General features: G+C 41.6%; 1 protein-coding gene across 1 annotated transcript in view; it reads right to left on the bottom strand.

The window, feature by feature from the left end:
• The window catches only part of LIN28A (lin-28 homolog A), a 38,561-nt gene extending 25,056 nt beyond the window's left edge, over nucleotides 1-13,505 (bottom strand). The window contains exons 1-2 of the mRNA XM_070949811.1: nucleotides 13,475-13,505; nucleotides 12,109-12,299 (exon numbers count right to left, since the gene is read on the bottom strand). Coding sequence (XP_070805912.1) covers nucleotides 12,109-12,299; nucleotides 13,475-13,505 — 222 coding nt within the window. The remainder of the gene's footprint in view (nucleotides 1-12,108; nucleotides 12,300-13,474) is intronic.
• Between the last annotated feature and the right edge of the window lie 5,011 nt (nucleotides 13,506-18,516).

The raw sequence follows: 18,516 nt of genomic DNA, 5'->3' as shown, positions 1-18,516 counted from the left end.
TTGATTGTATTTTATGTGTTCATATTATTTTATTTATCTTTTGGACTATTGCTACCCAATCTGAACAAAAAGACAAGATACTATAGATTTCAGCTTAACATTATCAGCAAGCAAGAATTGTTCAATATGAAATTACTATTGAGCTGGTGCAGTGGTGAAATCCAAAATTTTTTACTACCGGTTCTGTGGGCATGGCTTGGTGGGCATGGAAAAATCTCCATTCCCACCCTATTCTGGGGCCAGCCAAAGGTGGCATTTGCCAGTTCTCTGAACTACTCAACATTTCCGCTACTCATTCTCCAGAACCTGTCAGAACCTGCTGGATTTCACCAGCATTTGAGCTGGTGATATTTTCTTCCTAGAGGTTTCCAAGATGAGTTTGGGATTATGTTGTAAAATTCCAATAACTTCAACTTCCAGAATTCTCCAAATCGCTTGACCATTACTGAGCATTCTGGAAGATGCCATTTATAGATCTGGAGGTTCTGGTGGGAGAAGTTGACTGGGCCAGATTGACTAGGCCTACTTCCAAACTCTTTACTTGTGTGCCTGGTTTTCAAAATAACCACAACAACAGTACCTTAATTCAGCACAGTGCTCTTAGCTATTTTTCAAGCGTTCTCCCCAACATTTAGCCAGGATCCAAGAATTCACCTGCACTTCCCAAATTACTTTTTGTAATGCTCCATCCTAGCTGAATGAAAAAGGAATGAAGCCTTAAAGAAAGCAAGAAACGTTCTCGAGAAATTAATAACTATCCTCTTTTAACTTGGGACTGTCCAGATGGAACAGCAACTCCAATCATCCCCAGTGAAAAGAAGGACATCGATTTTGACAGGGCTGGATGAGAAGACTGCATTTTAGACGTCTCCTATTCATTTAAACTACCCAGTTCTAGGTTTCTTAATATTGAATTCTGTGGCATCTACCGACAATTCATTTCTGGATTTTTGGGTTTCTGTAGGATTGGTTAAACTTTTGCTCTTTTGAACTGGAAGCAGTTCCAGATCAAGAAAAAAGGAAGAAGAAGAAAAAAAACACCCAAGCAACCGAATGTCTCCAAGGCAAATCCATCCTCAAATGAATTCTTCCCAAGTAAGACGGTGGCCTTTCCCAGGAATTTAGCAATCCCAGAGAGAGAAGTGGCTTGCAGACAATGGCCTGATTATCTCAGCATTTTCTTCCCGCAGTGCCCTTTCAAGAAAAGGTGCCGCCTGGCTCCATTTGCCCTTAAGAGACCTGAGTGCACACATTCACCCTGAAGGCAAAGGCTGGCCAGCAAAGAAGACCTTTCTCTCCGATTGACTGCCTCTTTTTCATCTGATGTGTAGCTTCATTCCTAATGCAAGACGTTTAACTTGCGAGTGCCTCAGTCATCCTTTAAGAAGTCCTAGATGGTGGGGCCTAATTATTAAAGCAGCCCTGTCCGGTTTGCCATCATTTGGAGGTGCTGGGCTGCAACACCAATCAGACAGAAAAGTTCCATAAAGGGGTGGGAGATTAAGAGTTTTTAAAGAGACAATTGAGATGAAAGATTTCAATTGAGATGAAATCTTAAATGAACTCCATGGTGATTTTTGAATTCGAAGTCTCTACTGTTAAGATTCACACAGCATACTAACTATTTAAAACTGCAACCAGGGCTAGGGGAGGGTCTGGGGTCTTAGGTCTACTGTATTTTTCGGAGTATAAGATACAGTGGAGTATAAGACGCACCTTAGTTTTTGGGGAGGAAAATAAGAAAAAGGCTGATTGGCAGGTGGATCGGCCTCCCGGAATACCCCCAATCAGCTGTTCCCAGAGGTGAATTTTAGCAACAGGTTCCTTGGTTCTGAGCTCTGTGCCTTGCTTTTTTTTTTCCTGCCTCTGAAACTTCTGAAACTCCATTTCAGAAAAAACTTTCTTTTCTGCCTCTGAAAGTCTCTGAAACAGAGCTTCAGAAAAAAAGCCTCTGAAGCTGTTTGGGAGCTTCTTTTCTGAAGCTCTGTTTGGAGGCTTTTTTTCTGAAGCTTCGTTTCTGATGCTTTTTTCAGCCACTGAAACCTCTGAGAAGCTGGGCGGGGCTACATTCGGAGTATAAAACGCACCCAGATTTTCACCCTCTTTTTTGGAGGAAAAAGGTGCGTCTTTTACTCCGACAAATACGGTACTTTATTTCGTTTATGACTTGGTGGGATCATGAGTGTCCCAAAAAAAAGGAGGGCTGAATCTGGTAACAAAAATAATAGTGATGGGTGAAGCTTGTCCTTAAGTCATCAAAAGCCAGCTACCATAATTTACCCTAACTTATTTCACAGTATTGTTATGAAGATTTAAAGGTGACGTAGGGCAGGGGTCTCCAACCTTGGCAACTTTAAACCTGGAGGACTTCAACTCCCAGAATTCCTCAGCCAGCAAAGCAAAGCTGGCTGAGGAATTCTGGGAATTGAAGTCCTCCAGGCTTAAAGTTGCTAAGGTTGGAGACCCCTGGTATAGGGGGATTATCTCTAGGATGCTAGATTGAAGTCAAAATGCTGTAGAACAACGTTTCTCAACCTCAGTCATTTCAAAATATCTGAATTTCAACTCCCAGAATTCTCCAGCCGGTTTCCAAAATTCTGGGAATTGAAGCCCACACATCTTAAGGTTTTGAGGTAGAGAAACACTGCTAGAGACCCTCCTTTCAAGTACAGCATTTTCCTCTCTCACTTCCCCTTGCCTCCAACTCTTTTCAATTCCCCATTTCCTTCCCAAACATTATTCCATATTTCATATGTACTACTCATTCTTAGTCCTTAAAGGATTTTGGAAAGGAGGGGTAGCTCTTCTGATTCTTTTTCACCCAAAATATTGTTTGTCTTTTAGCAAAGGGTAGGTTGTATGCATTCAGACACCAGTGTGTAGCAGTTGCTGGATTAGGATAGGGGAAATTTAGGTACAAGTCTATTCTCAGCCACAGAAATGAATTGGGCCAATCACTTTCATTCAGCCCAACCTACCTCACAAGATTGTTGTTCTGGGGATTAAATAAAGGGAGGTCCCATATAAGCTTCCTTGAGCTCAAAAAAAGATGATACATACATACATACATACATACATACATAAAGTGTTTTTCTATTGAGACACCTGGTCTACCCCAGCATGTGGGAGGGAGCATACTGCATCCCTTTCACCTTTCAGCTCCAATCCAGGAGCCCTCAAGCAGTCGCATTCACGACAAACCATTTTATACCAAATTTATATTTCGCTGATAAAGAAATAAAGGGAGACTAGTATAGATCTATTTCAAGCTATTTAGCTCTCATCAGCTAGCCATACCCTTACTTGGATTCAACTTGGGCTGCCTGCATCGCATATAAGTAATTATAGTATTCTAAGTTTATTTTAACTGAGGTATGTTGAATAAACAATAACTAGATTTGCATACTTGGCCAACAAAAACCTTACATAATGGTTTAGCCTGACATGTTAAGTAAAGCAGAATTAAGTTCCTGTATAATGTTCATTCAGGTTTCGTAATTCTAATAAACAATCTCAAATCCTGCAAATCTGAGGTCTGACTGCAGTTGGAAGAAGGGAGACCTCGAGACAAGCTGACCGAGATAATTGTCCTTACTTGACTGAAACATGGGAGTTGGACAGGATGTGTGAAATGAACTATACTTGTTCCACCTGATTGGTTTAGTGCTGTCAAAATTAATGTGCAAAAGCTGATTCATACAGGCAGGAGGGGTTTCTCTGTGTTACCAGTTTTCGTGATTGAGTGGTTCCCAATGTGAATATATTGTACATTAACTAATAAAGGAAAAAGAAACCCCTGAATTATTTTCATCCTTTTCTCAATTCATAAGAGGAATGAGCACAAAAAAAAATGTCTTGATTAGATCTACTAAGTTGGAGAGCAAACAAGCACACCCGGATCAGATCAATTTCTTCAGTGCAACAAAAGGGCCTTTCCAGTTACAGGGGAAGACGGAGAAATTCCACCCCCACACACATTGCTAATTGCTTGAATTAGGCTGGGGGAAGGGAGAAATCATTGCCTGAGGCTGTTATCTCTTTGCTCCTGAGCCTCATGGATCCATTGATCAGCAAAAAAAAAAAAAAAAAAAAATATGCAAGCAAAAAAGATTTCCCCCCAAACAGAAACTCCAAAAACAATTCAACACAACTGTTAACCAAAACACCAAGTAAACCAGATTTAGCAGGAATGCAAACCACACGAAGCAAAATGGCTGCCAATAGCATAATGGAAGCTCTGGTGATGATCTAAAAGCGGCCTTTCACATACATGACCATTGGATGTTATCTGTTCAGATTGCAAAGCCAGGTGAGGAAACAAAAGACAAGTCAATATGTTCTCCATTTTGCCCGAAATTTTGATTGCTTTGTTATCAGATGAGTCAACTGGGAACGGATGGTTGGAAAGAGGAGGGGGGGAAAAAGAGAGATGGAAACTAACCCCCTGCTGGGACAGGCTATTCAAAGCTGGTTCCTGTAATAAAGTGATTTAATAGATCTAAAGAGGCCAATTCCCTTCTTTCTTCCACAGTTACTTCCTGTGGGTTATCATTCACATATGTAAATGACCAGAAGAAGGTTATCTCTGACCCTCATGCAATTAAAGAAATTCCCCCATCTGTTTTTTTGAGGACACAATGCATAGATAAAGAAGCCAGATTTGTGTTCTTTTCCTGTGATGGTTTCTGAACAGTGGTCATCTGTTAACTCATGTCCAGTTCCCATTCTGGCCCATCAATGCCTTCCTACACCATGCAATATGGGCAAACAATTTGGGAAGTAACAAAAATAAAATAGTGACATGTTAAAATGCATTTGACACCGCAGTGTAGAGGTCAAAGCACTTCCAATATCTTTCTCTTTAATACTTCTAGGAATTTATTTGAGCTGGAATTTCTCAATCCCAAGGACACATAAATGCTCCAATTTAGTGGCTCCATCCTGCAGTCTGCCAAATATCATAGGTCATACTTACAGTAACGTCTGAAATGGAAGTTCTTCTGCTTCCAATCTTAAAGTTACCTATTGATCCTCTGAAAAGAGATATAAAGCTCCCTTTTGCTACTCATTACTTACCCCATTCCTTAACAAAGCTAATTAATTATACGGAGTAGACTAGCATATCTGGGCTCTAAAAAAATTCAGATGACCAATAGGTGACGGCACAGAATATGCTCTTCTTTGCTGCCATCTAATGGCCATTTGGATTTTTGTGGCCTAGTTGATAAATTTGCTGATTGATAAATAAGTTCATACTGTTGATAAATAAGTTGATAAATAAGTTCACACTGCTTTCTGCAGATCACTATGACTAGGGAACTAATACCATCCAGTAGAATACCATCCAGTAGAATACCATGATTTTAATAGGTACCATGATTTAAATAGGTGCTCGGATTATGGCATTCTGTCAGAAAACATCTGCATAAAATGATGCTGAGCTTTCAGAATCAATTTTAGACCTACCTGCTTGTCCAGGCTGACTGAACTTACGCTGTGTCATATTTTAGATTTGTTCTGCTCATGTTGTCATGAATGATGCCACAGCTTTAACGTTTGTGATTTTGTGTGTATTAGATTTTAATAAATTCATATGGTTTTATAGGTTTTATTTTCTTCTGGTTTGGGTATTAGTTTTAATGAAAATTAGGTTAAAAAGTATAATTAGAACTATAATTGTGCCTCATTTTTTCCCCATCAGCAAAGGGAAATTAGAGGTAAGGCATGCCCTCTAAAGTTTTATATTTGCAATTGTTGAATAGCACTTGAGAAAACTGATATATGTCAACCAATCTGCCACCACTCAAAGATTCAAGATGGTAATATTTTTAAAAACTCAGAAGAAACAGCTTTTGGTCATTTGCTCTCAACCAAAGCACAAACTGAAAACAGAGCAAGAACCAATGTTGCTCAAGTTGTATTATTTTCTTGTGTTGGCTAAGGAAAAAGGAATCACTTTTGATCAATTATATGTTTTCTTCTACAGGTACAGGATATCCACAATTACAGTTCATAACAGTTTCCAACCATTTCCTTCCGAAGCCTGCCCATGTCAGCGATGTATCAACAGAGTAATGACAATGCTATCAATCACCAGTGTGGACTGCCATAGATTAATCTCTAGTCCAACAAGCTACAGAATGCTTATTCTCAAGACTTTATGGATTTCCCCATCAGGAACAAAGACAATTCCATCCTCTCCAACATCAGCCATTTCTACTTCCTTTTTCAGATGCTTCTTCCTGCATCTTGATATAGAATTAATGCCGTAGGATCTGGAAATCTCTATAAAGACCAGGTTAAAAAAAAAAGTCTGCATCACCATCTTTTCTGGTGATTTTGGAATGAGGCTTCGCTGTAATTTTCATCTTCCCTAGTGTCATAAAAGTTGCTTAAAAACAAACTGATGTTAGGAATAATTTCCTCTATTGTTCTAAAGCTGGGAATATCCATGATCAACTGTGAAGCTCATTTGTTGTTGATGGAGCTATAATAACCTAACTTACATTTTCTTTACAGAATTATTGAAAATGTATCATCCTAGAAGTATGGGTTATGAATGTGAAATTCAAATGACACTTTATACTAAAATACTTCGTTCAACGTTGTTTAGATCATCTGCAACTTTCCAGGAAACCTTAAACATCCTTAAAAATCCTTCAGCCATTTGGGTACTTTCCATCACCTAAAGCGGAGATGTGTAACTTTGTCAACTTGAGGGGGAAATAAAGCAATTCCCTTTGTTTTTACTGCCTATTCCACAGCACCTGCCACCAAAGGCAAAAAAACTTTAGGTTTTTTTTCATACCTCAAGGGATGCAACTTCTCTGGGCCAAAAGTCATAGTTGATTTTGGCAACATGCTATGACTGATTTTGATAATGATATGTACAATAATATGCTAGAGGCAGCCTTCCTAAAAGTAAGCTGGTAAAATATTAAATAGCACCCTCATACACATTGTTCATGGTTTCCCCTTCTGTCACACTAAACTTTGGTAGTCAGTTTTGGGGGAGAAACATTCAAAGCTTTTTAAAGACCTTCTGTGGCCCTGGGACCTAAGATTGTGATTCTTTAACTGAAGGAAAAGCTGGTCCCTTATATCTGAACTCAGTCTAATCAGCATTCATCAGATGTATCATCTGGGTCTACCTGTCCTTATAATCATTATGCCATACATTTGTGAAATCTAAAATACTAGGCACTGAAATAAAAGAATGCATAAGTCTTAAGAAGCTCCCCAAGATTTTGACAGCACAGTAGAACACAGTGTCCAGAAAAGCATGTCTGGATATTAAAGAATATAGAAACAAGGAAGAGGGTGTTGATCTAAGAAGAATCAGAATCAACAGCTGGGCTATTCCCTTATTAGGGCCAACAAGAAAGGTACAATAGGATGTTAAGCTTTTAAGATCTCCAGAATTCTTCCAGGCAATTCTTACAACAACAACAAAATGGGGAAAGGAAGAACAGTGAAAGTTTAAAAAACAACCAGCCTGGAGTTTTGCAGATTAAAGTCAATCTTAAGAAGGAAATAGTAGCTTGATGTTAAGGGTGCCCCAAACATGCATATTTCAAACAAATTATAAACAGTTGTGTTCATTTTTCTATAATAGGTGGGAGTATAGCAAAATCATTACAAAAATATCCAGAATCCTTCAATTTTTTTTGTAGCAGACTATTATCAGTGCTTGAAATCAGATGCAAAATCAATCCAAAATGTTTGTTTTGCCTTCCAAGTGATGGGGATGGGTTTCAAAGATCTCCCAAAGCTCTAAATTTCAGCCACATTCCAAGCAACAGACAAGGTAGTTAAAACAAAGCCAATGTCCCTCCATGCATCTCTCTCCAAAGAAAACAGGGGAATCAGCATTCCAGGTTTATTCCCTTCAGGCTTTTCCATCAACTCATCTAGGCCTTTACCTAGGGAAATCATTCCCAGAGAAGCAGTGGAGGGTCAATAAAATACAGAAATTGGGAGTTGCATCCATGCATTTTGTAGATTTATTGTGTGCCTGGGTGTGAATGAAACTTCCTGAAAATTCCAAAGAATTATCCAAAACAGCTATGTGTGTTAATGTGTGTGTGTGTGTGTGTGTGTGTGTGTGTGTGTGTGTGTGTGTATGAATTGTACATGGGTCAACCAACTTAATGTAAGAATTGAAAATAAGTGGTTTGGAGTTCCCTTTTACCTCTCTTGTTCAATAATGAAGAGACATTATAAAATACAATTCATATCAAAAAGCCAGCAAATGTGAATCATGAAATCATGAACACACAAGCCTCCATTCAAAACCCCACAGCCTTATCAAACCCACACTCATCATTTCTGTGTTTCCCATAAAAAAATAGGAGTGTCTGCATTTAGCCATACAAACTAGCACCATTGAAAAGGCAACCCTATATGCATTCCTCAAAGTAAAGTGCTTTCAATTTAGCAAGGTAAATATGTGTAAGATTACAGCCTTGCGATATCTGCTATGAATTCCAATCTATTGAGGACAGTGGTTTGCTTCTAAGTCAACACCTATACCTCTTCTTCTGAATAATCTTGTCTGTAGTTTGGCCACCCAACTATTCCTCAATAAAATTAATGGGGCTTTTCTTCTGAGTCTATATATTTGAGGATTGTTGCACAAAGGCTGCATCTCTACCCAAAGATAGCATTATACACACTTCAGTACTGCTCAAGTAAATTAGGACCAGGAAAGGTGTTTCCAAGCAAAGATTAATCTTGAAGCTTCTTCCAATTAGTTGTTACAGTGTAATTATTTTGTCTTAAATTAGGCTTTCTTCTGAACAGCTGTTTTGTTTCAAAAAGTTTACTCATGATCAAATCTCAATATTCGGTTCTCCATCTGAATCAGAAGGAGCATGCATTCACATTTATTGTAATTTGGACCTTGTAGCACTAAATTCAAATCTACTATTACAGAATTGGAGTTTTACCATCGTTTCTTAACCCGTATAAACAAGACCATCTGCAATCAGAACTTCTTTTTGCTTATCTTTCCTCTGTAAACAGCAAGAGGTTTCACGTGGATGATAGCATAATACCATCAAGAATGGCATGGCCCCAAAGAAAATAAGTACCAGCCAGAAACTGCGGCACTATTTTATCTGATCTGGTAAGAACAAACATGATTAAAGTGAAGAAAACTGCCTAATGAGGAATGTGGCTATCCTGTCCTTACAAGGAAATTAATTCAAAAGGTGCTACTTTTCAGATTAATTATTTACCTTTGAGAAGCAAAAGAAGACATGTGGTACAGTGAGAGAAAAAGTAAAATCCACAGCTGGCTGATAGCTCTTAACAGGATCAGCCAAAATAATGAGCAAGCTTTTGAGTTCACTAGGATTATTCATTAGGCTGAATGGGGAGGGGGATTTGGAAAACAGGAATGAGAAAATGGGAAGCTTGATTTTTGAGACTAAAAAAACCAGTTGGTCAGTGTTAAAATGTGGGGAAAGAGGAAAGGCTTACAGTACAGAAATACTCCAAGAGAAGACCCCCTGTATTCAAAGCCAGCATCATCCAGGAAGGCTCTATTAAGTACTGTACTATAAAAATTTGGGCTGCAAGTGGGGCAAAGAAACAATGTTCCCTCCCTTTTGGGGTGAAATATAAAATGCAGCCATTTTATTGTCAGCTGATATGAACTTTGGGTAAAGAAAACAAAAGTACCTTGTATTTCAAATTCAACATGAAGGAATTTTGTTAATGTAAATTTCTCTTTCCTCGCCTATGGGACACAAATATTTATTTCACTCATTTAATAACATTTACCTATCTCCTCTCCATTCCCAACTGTGGCCAACCCCTCTGACACTCATGGACATAGTTAGTATATTGTGTGGCATTCCTACAAGGATCTAGATTCTAGAAGACTATCTTTGAACAGGAAGTTCCATTTCATTCTGATACCTAAAAACCATCTTGGTGATATCAAAAACCTAAGCAGGGAAGGTGATCAACTTGAAATGGATTCTAATCAGTTATGCCTGTCTCCCATGAAATTCCCTTATCCTTAAAATCATCTGTGAAATTCTCCCCATTGCAACTTCTGGTTTTAAATCCACAATTTTGTTACACTTCTGTTGTAAAACAAAAAAATCCTGTACCTATTGACACTCAATTTCCCTTGTACCATCCATACGATACCCATTTTGGGTCACTGTTTCCTCTGGAAGTTGTTAATAAAATTGTATTAATAACATAACAGCCTTGCAGGATCTAATTAAAGGCCACCTTAATTTTGGTAACTCCTACGGTTTTAAATAATCCCCTAGGCCTAGGGCAGGCTTTCCCTGAATTCTCAGAATTTAGGAGATGATAACACAGTACCTGAGAGTATTCAGCCTGATAATGTTGGTTATTAAGCTTTCACCCACAAAAATGTACTACCTGCTTATCCAAAGATTCTTGGTACTGATCTATTAATGTCAAAATTACAGAGGTACCTGAATCTTAGATATGTACAGGATGCTCACACACACACACACATCTGGAAAGCAATTGCTCCCAAATAGTGAAATAGACTACACTGCTATGGCTTCAAACAACATTTGGAAGCATGTCAATCACCTCTTATTAATCAGAGACAGATCATCCTGACATCAGTGGCATAGGAACTGTTAAGCCTTACTGGATGATTGCAAAGCCAAGAAATATTGTGCCAGCAAGGCCTTTCTTAGTAAAATGTATTATTATAACATTGCACAAAAGCTTTAATGCTATTCCTTTCACGAGTGAGGAAAGGATGGCCTTCCAGATGCTGAACTACAATTCCCAGCATTCCCCCATCATGCTGGCTGGGACTCCTGGGAGGTTCAGTCCAGCAACATTTGAAGGACCAGTAGTCTTCTACCCACTTTGAGGTCCCATACTTAGCTCCTTTAGGCAGCTTCACCAACTCTGTTTTGGAGAGTGTGTAAAGTAATGTTACATAAACCCAGTTAGTTTGCTTTTAGCTTAGTGGATTGTGTGAGCACAGCATTTGTTCTTTTAAACCATGATTTGTGACATATATGGCTGTGGTACAAGCCAACCTAATGTGGTTTGAATTGCCATGCTAAAGCAAATATACCACTCTAACAAGTTAACAAGCTATCTGATTATTATATATTTAGTGATGACACTTTAGTTCTGTGCTGCCAACATGGAACCCTCTTCCTTGTCTCTCTCTACCCCATGGAAATCAAGGCGAATGATTTCCTTGATTTCCAAGGCGAATCAAAGCCTTTTCTTCCTATGTTTTTCCCTCTTCATTTGCGAAAGGAAGATTTTACACTCTGTAGTTTCCCTGTGGAGATTTTTTTTTTTTTTACAACGGCTTCTTCCGCCCTCCCATCACTGCAATCGTGATTAGTGACCACGCTGGCTTACTTTTAACGCCACAGCTCTTCCGGCTCCCCTTCCCATTTTTAAAGGCAAAGTCCCAAGCGGGCCATTTTTTGGGGTGGGGATGGGGGAAGGGAGGGTGGGAGTTTTTTTTACAAATTGAAATTAAGCCGCTATCGCTTTACAGCAACCTAACCCTTGAACCCTAAAACCGTGACGGGGAAAGCAAAGGAGCCCAGGAACTGGTCCTTCCTTCCTGCCTTCGGGAGAGGACAAGAAGCCCGGGCAGGGTGCGGAGAGAGAGAGAGGGGAAGAGCGCAAAAGGCCCACACGTGCACCTTAAAAAGCAAAAACCGCGCGTGGGAGCCGAATTCGCGCAGGCACCAAAGCGTGGTCCGCGGAGGCTTTTTTTTTTTTTTTTGCTTTTTTCTTTTGGGGGGTTGTGGGGGGCAAAGGAGAGAAAGGCAGAGACTTTCCTTCTATAATGAGGAAGGGGGGCAAACCGACAGAGCTCCGCGCGGAGCCTCGCTTTCTGCAAAAGCCTCCCGCGCTGTTTTTACCGATCCGCCCCCAAGGCGCAATTCCCAAAACTTTGCGCCTTAGACGGCCAACTCTCTCCCAGGCTGCGCCCAGCCCCGAAGGCCCCACGCTGGCCGGGTGCTTAGGCCCCAAGCTGTCTCCCGAGCTCCCACCAACCACCTTCCACCTTGCCGAGCCGAGCTTTCCGACCCCGCTCCCGGATTCCACCCCCCCTTCAACCCCGCTTACCTGATGCACGAAAACGTCCACGGGGGAATCGAGGGCGATGCCTTCCTTGGTGGTCATGGAGAGGAAGCCGAAGCCCATCCGCACGTTGAACCATTTACAGATCCCGGCGCCATGCAACAGCGGTTGGCTTTCCTCGTCCGGCCTGGGCGAGTCGCCGCTGGGCTCTTCCTCGCCCGCCTTGGCGCAGCCACCTAGAAGCATACACGCGGTTCATCAGTCGAGGCGAGTCTGCGCCCCTGGCTTTCCGATTGCCGGGGCGGGCGAGGTGGGGGCGCCCAGCCACGAGACGCCCTGGGGTGTGTGGGGGGGTTTGGGGGGGGGGGAAAGAGACCGGCTTGTCTTTTGGTTAGCCCCACAACACCTTCGCCCCCGCCATTCCGCGATTGCCCGGAGAGCAGCTTGGAATTCCCAGCCCAGCCGAGGCATCCTGACTCGGGTTCTTTTGAGGATACGCGCAGGGGGAGAGCCCACCCTTTCATCGTCCCTGCATGGTAGACCCGGGGGCGTGGAATGGGGGGGGAATCCCTAAACAAGATACAATCCCGGGAATTTGGGCTGCCGGGGGGGGGGGAACGGAAATATCGGCAACTCCCTTCGGTGGTCCAAATTCCAGAAGGTGGCAACATATTAAATATATATTTGTTGCATTTTCCTTCCGAACTTTGCAACATTAGAGATTGGGGGTGGGGGGTGGAGGAGAGAGAAGTGGATATTTTTAGGGGATGGAAAGGAGGAAAAAACAAAAAACCCCAGAATGCTCTTGTCCTGGGGCGTTTGGAAATTCTCCTTTTGAAAAGTTTGGAAAGGCTTGTTGAAGAAGTCAAATGCCAGAATGCAAAATGCAAGGGGAAAAAAACAATGCAAGCCAGAAAGGGCAACGTTTTTCCTCCCGAAACCATTTGGAAATCTCTACGTGCGCCTTTTTTAAAAAAAACAAAAACAAAATAATAACCCAATCCCTCTCTTTTTTAAAAAAATAATAATAATAAATCTTCAGTTGCCAAATGCGGCAAAAAGTTTTCAAGCTCTCTCATCCACCACCTAAAAGAAAAAGCACATGGCAAGAGCCAAGGAAGAGGATGTACTGCCCCCCCCCTCAAAAAAATAAAAAGTCACAAAAAGAAAATTAAAGTAAGGAGCCGAGGTAGAAAAGGGTAAGTCTTTTAAAAACGCGAAAGGGGCAGGTTCAATATTAGAAGAAACCAGAAATCTCTCTTGGGCGCAGAATTATTATTTTTTTTTATCCAAGCTAGGATGGACAGAGGTGAAGGAAAAGTGAAAGAAGCCGAAAGAGAAGGCGAGGGAGAAAGGCCTACATTTTATACAAGAGGAGAAAAAAAATGGGATAGGAAAAATTTCACTTAACCTGCAAACTGCTGGTTAGAAACAGACCCCATTCTGCACCCCTGATGGAAATGGTGGACTCTTAGCAGGAGCCGCTTCCCCTCCTCTCTGCCAGCCTTGCTTCGGAGAGGGTGTCACCGCAGTTCCCCAGCCCCCAAAAAATAGAGGGAGGGGAGGGGAGGGGGGGAAGAGGACAGGGAAGGGGTGGGGGAAGATTCTAAACAAGAGGAGGGACGAAAAAAACAAAAAAAAGAGCCAGCCCCAAGGTTTGCTACATCTTCGCGGCAACAATAGCGGTGGGAGGGCGCGAGGCCTCCTATGGCTTCCCAAATTTCGGAGAGACAATAGAACTCCCCCAACGCCAAACCTTGCGAGATCTCCCCCCTGCCCGCCTCCTCTCCCCCCCTCCCCCAATCTCTGCGCTCTTGTCTCTCTCTCTCTGGAAACCAAAAAATGTAACCTTCTGCCTCCCATCCGGCAGGCTGGAGCCGGGAAAAGGGGGGGGGGGGGAGAAGAGAAGAATCCTGGTTAGTGTCAAAACTTTTTTTAAAAAAACCAAAACGCACACTAACCCAACATTCTTTCCCCCCCTCCCCCCGCATCCCCTCAACTTTCGTTTTCACACGTTATCCATCTTGCTGCCTTTGGGGAACAGGAATGGGAGGTCCCTGGAGCCCCCCGGGCGGTCACGATCGGGGGTTCTGTTGGGTTCGGGTTCACGGGGGGAGGGGGGGAAGCTGGCCGTGCGTAGCGGGTGGGCGCGCGCACACACACACTCTTACACACACACTTTTCCTACGTGACGATCGCACCCATCAATTTTGGCCATTCCAAGTTGGGGGCGGTATTTTTACCACCGCCACCCCGATTTTGGGGAATTGGAGGAGAGGGGCGGGTTTACCTGCCGTGGGAGGTAAGGAGCGCCTTCTCCCTATCCTATCCTATCCGGACTACTTTCTGCTATTGCCAAGAGACCGGGAGCTTCTCATGATTGACATCCAGAGAGACACAGGCGCCCATTGCCCTCGCCTAGCCCGTTGGGTTAGGATCGAATCAGCTTGATCCTAAACGACCTGTTTAAAAAGAGAAGCCCCTCCTTCCTTCCTTCTTTCTCCATTCCTTTCTACTTTTAGAGCAAGTTAAGCCTCTTTCTTTAGATGAGTGGGCTTGATTGCCGGGCCCGCCATTCTTTTTTGGGAATCTCTTCTGGTTGGTTTTGGGAATGGAAGGAGGAGGAGGAAGAAGGGCAGGCTTGTCCCCCAATTTCCCTATTTTGTCATCCTCCATTATTTCGGGAGAGAAATAAGATCGCGGGTGCTTTTTAAAAAAAATAAAATTCCCTATATTTTCTTTAGTAGGTAAATTAGAATGATCCCTGATTTATCCCGATGTATTCCCGGGGCAGAGGGAAGACAGAGTAATTTGGGAGTATGCATGCATGCATTTTATATTTTATATGTGAATATATGATTGATAGATATTTCAAAGGGCTCATTGATGAGAATCCCAAGTAAATCCAGGCTGTGGTTGAAAACTTGAAAGTCCTACTTTGGTCATTTAGGAAAAATAATCTCCCAATTTTTTTTTCTTTGCAAATAGAACGATCATTTAAAAAATTAGATGAATTCTCTCTGCCTCGTGCTATAAAGACGAGGTGTAAATGTGTAAGCAAGACATATTTTTACTATGAATATACTTCGTAAAATCTCTACAACAGAAACTGAAAAAGTCGGATATGATGCGATTTAAGGCTGTAATTGGGAAACCGATCCATTATTTTTCCCCCCCTAAGCTTTTACTCTCCATGGGAGAACGTTTTTAAATAATTTAGATCGAGCGAATGAAAGGTCTAAGGTCTTCAGTGAAAACTTTGAAATTATTAATTACATTTTAATATGCACTCTGAAGCGGTGTAATCGCAAAGACTCCTGCTTTACAAGGAAGAGGCTGGTCTTTATTTTTTTTTAAAAAAAAATCAACTGGGATTATAAAATAATACTTGAAAAGTTATCGAAAGAAGACACAGTATTTGCTCCCCCCCCCCCCTTCAATAAAATCCTTGGCGGGGCTAACCAAGTTTGTTTACGTTCATTACAGATCTTGGCTTTGCAGGGCACAATCCGGTTTTAATCAAATCCTGGGGCGGGAGGGGAGAGGTGGCCAAAGCGATCGGAGCAGCCTCCTGGACTGAGGCTCCTTTGCAGGCAGGGGCGCTGGTGGATGTATCCTGATGTCTATATTATCTCGCCGCAGCTGCAGGATTGATGGGCTGGAGTGGGCGGGGCCCCCGGTGGCTGCTTAAAAGACAATCGGCTAAAATGAGAAAGGCGATCAGAGCACCAAAAGGCGATGATCGATGAAAGGGAAGGGAAGGAAGAGGAAAAAGCCTGCACGGGGGACGGGAGAGAAGCGCGGACACATTCTTGGGGAATTTGGGGGGGGGGGGGAATTCACGTCTCTCCTCCTAGAGTAGCTCTTATCTGAAACGATTTGGTTTCTTGCCTTCCAACACCACCACCCCGCCGCAAATTGAGGAAGGGGATTCTGTCTTTAGCCCACCAAAACTCTGGAGCTATTTGCGCTCTCCTATCCCCTTCCCAACTGATGTACATTTGGGGTTACATATTTTGAGCGGAAATGGCCCATTTGATGATCCTGGAGGGGAAAAGAGCCAAAGGTCTAAAGTTCCTTCTTCCTCATCATCTTCCCCGCCTTTCCCTCCCCCCCCATCTTGACTCTGCCAGCGGAGGGGTTGCAGATGGGGCGGGGAGAGGTCATGCCTGATTTTTGTGAGGCATCTTGTGGTCTGGGGGCAGAAGGAGAAGGAAGGGGAGCTTCCCACTTCGCCTCCCTCCCTCTCAACCCCTCCCCCTCCTTTTTGGGGGATTGGGGGAGATTTCACGGCTGGCCGAGGACAATGGCCGGAGTGACCAGTACGAACTCGGGAGGGCAAATAGCCTCTCCATTTCCGGTGCTCAGTTCAAACTGGACAATAACAGCCAGCTATTTCCCTGAAGCAAGGCTGAACTCTTTAAAGGGACAGCAGCTTCGTCTTGAGAAACTTTCCCATTCACTCTCCCATCTCTTCTCTTTAAATTTTACTCGTATACTGGTAGCGGAACTGGAGGTAAAAATAATTTATCAATATGCATAAGTCCCTTTGCATGTTGGATGCCTAAAGCAAGCCTAGGGAGGGGGTGCTTAAGTGGGCACACAAAGCATCATGCAAAGAGACTGGTGTTTGCCAAAGAAATGAAGGACCATTATTGACTTGGATATACTGACTATAAACTTATAATATAAAACTCTTATAATGTTAGTACGGGCACCCAAAATCTAGGTATTTGCATAAGATAGTTGAAGAAGAGGCACTCAGAGAAAGAATACTCAACATCTATTCCAATCACAGCTGGTTTACAAATCCAGTACAAATCTGCGGTTTATATACATCACGGTACTCAAAAGAACAGAGCTTTTGGAAAAGCAAATTGATTAAGGGGTGTGTATATAAAGTTTTCATACATGTGTGTTGTTGTTCAGCAAAATAATACAGTTGCATCTATTTCAGAAACATTCTTTAATCTTTCACTATGTTTCTGAAAATGACGGCATAATTTTTAGAGCTGATTTCTACAAAATGCTTTATCAATCAACTGCTTGGAAGTCTGCCTAAATATATGCTGCTCTTACTTCATTTTTATTTTTTAAATAAAAACCTTTCTTTGCTCTCTCTCTTGCTCACAATTACATATATTTCCATTCAGAATTTTTTTCTGAATTTAATGTTATTAGAAACTTGATATGAGTAACATTCATATATTAAATAATTTGAAGAGCACTTTTTTTAAAAGGACACGCATACTTGCAGTTAGAATTGTAGAAATTTGCAAGATGGGTCAGAAGAAATTTGATCACATGCAAGCGAACATTAACATAGCCATTGCATTTAATGAAGCTTATGAGAGACTTCCTTCTCACATAATATATATGGACACAGAAACTTATGGACTTCTATTATAATCACATACTCTATTTGCTATCTTATTAACAAAGAACCTCATGTTAGACTTTCTTGTAGCTATTTAAATGTCTGTGTAGGCATCAATGTTGACTAAACTCAGTCAACACTAAATGTTGACTGAACTCAGTGGAATTTACATCCCAAAGAATGTACATGGAACTGGCCTACCTGGTGACATTATTAAAGAAAAATTGTTTTTTTCTATTAGCATTGTACATAAGGAAGATTACAGTTAAAATGGCTTGCTCTCTAGCACCATCCTACTTCTGTTCTCATTAAAGCTCACAGATTATTATCAGTTTCAATAATCATCATATAGACTCCAGTCTTTTGGAAGTGCTGGTTAGTAGAGGTGCTGGTGAGCTTGATAAAAGCTAGACTAAGCTACTCATCTCTACCAATAACTAATGGTTAAAGTTAAACAAAGGACCCAAAAGGGCCATTGCCCAATGTGGAAGTTTCTGCATTCACATTTTATTCTTATTTGCTTGAGTTTATTTAATCTTCACTTTTTCTTACTGGGGCTCACTCTGAAAATAGAAAAGATGCTGTGGGAATTTAAAGGGAAAGACATTCTCTTTGAAAAGCAATTCACATAATACAAGTGCTGGCAGTTAAGAAAATCAGTGTTAAATGGGATTGACAATGTAATGCACTACTCAAAAATCCTACTTCATTAAATACGGTCAGTGAACAATGTAGAGAGAATCACAGTTTCTATATTCCAGTTTCTATATTTTCTGTAGCTTGGCTTGTGTGAGTGTGTATGTGAGAAAACGAACAGTGTTACATTTTGAGTAAGGATGGGGGGAAAAATAGATGAAGGAGTCACTTGAAATCTCACGCTCTGTCCAAGGTGCTGATCTGCTCGCTCGATTATGTTCTTGTGCTCTCCAGGGTGCTGAAATATACCATGGTTACACACTGTCCAGGGTTCTGAGAGGGGAATTGGAACAATAAAATGAAATCACAACAAACTCTGTTAAGACTCGCTTTTTTCTTTAGTCATGACTTTTGTTTTCAATATTCCTGCATCCACACTA

The sequence above is a fragment of the Pituophis catenifer genome, unplaced genomic scaffold (assembly GCF_029215685.1).
Source record: "Pituophis catenifer annectens isolate HBS135680 unplaced genomic scaffold, rPitCat1.0.hap2 SCAF_9, whole genome shotgun sequence".
Classification (NCBI taxonomy): Eukaryota; Metazoa; Chordata; class Lepidosauria; order Squamata; family Colubridae; genus Pituophis; species Pituophis catenifer.
Note: the sequence above shows the minus strand (reverse complement) of the source record. Positions and strands in the feature narration are given on the sequence as shown.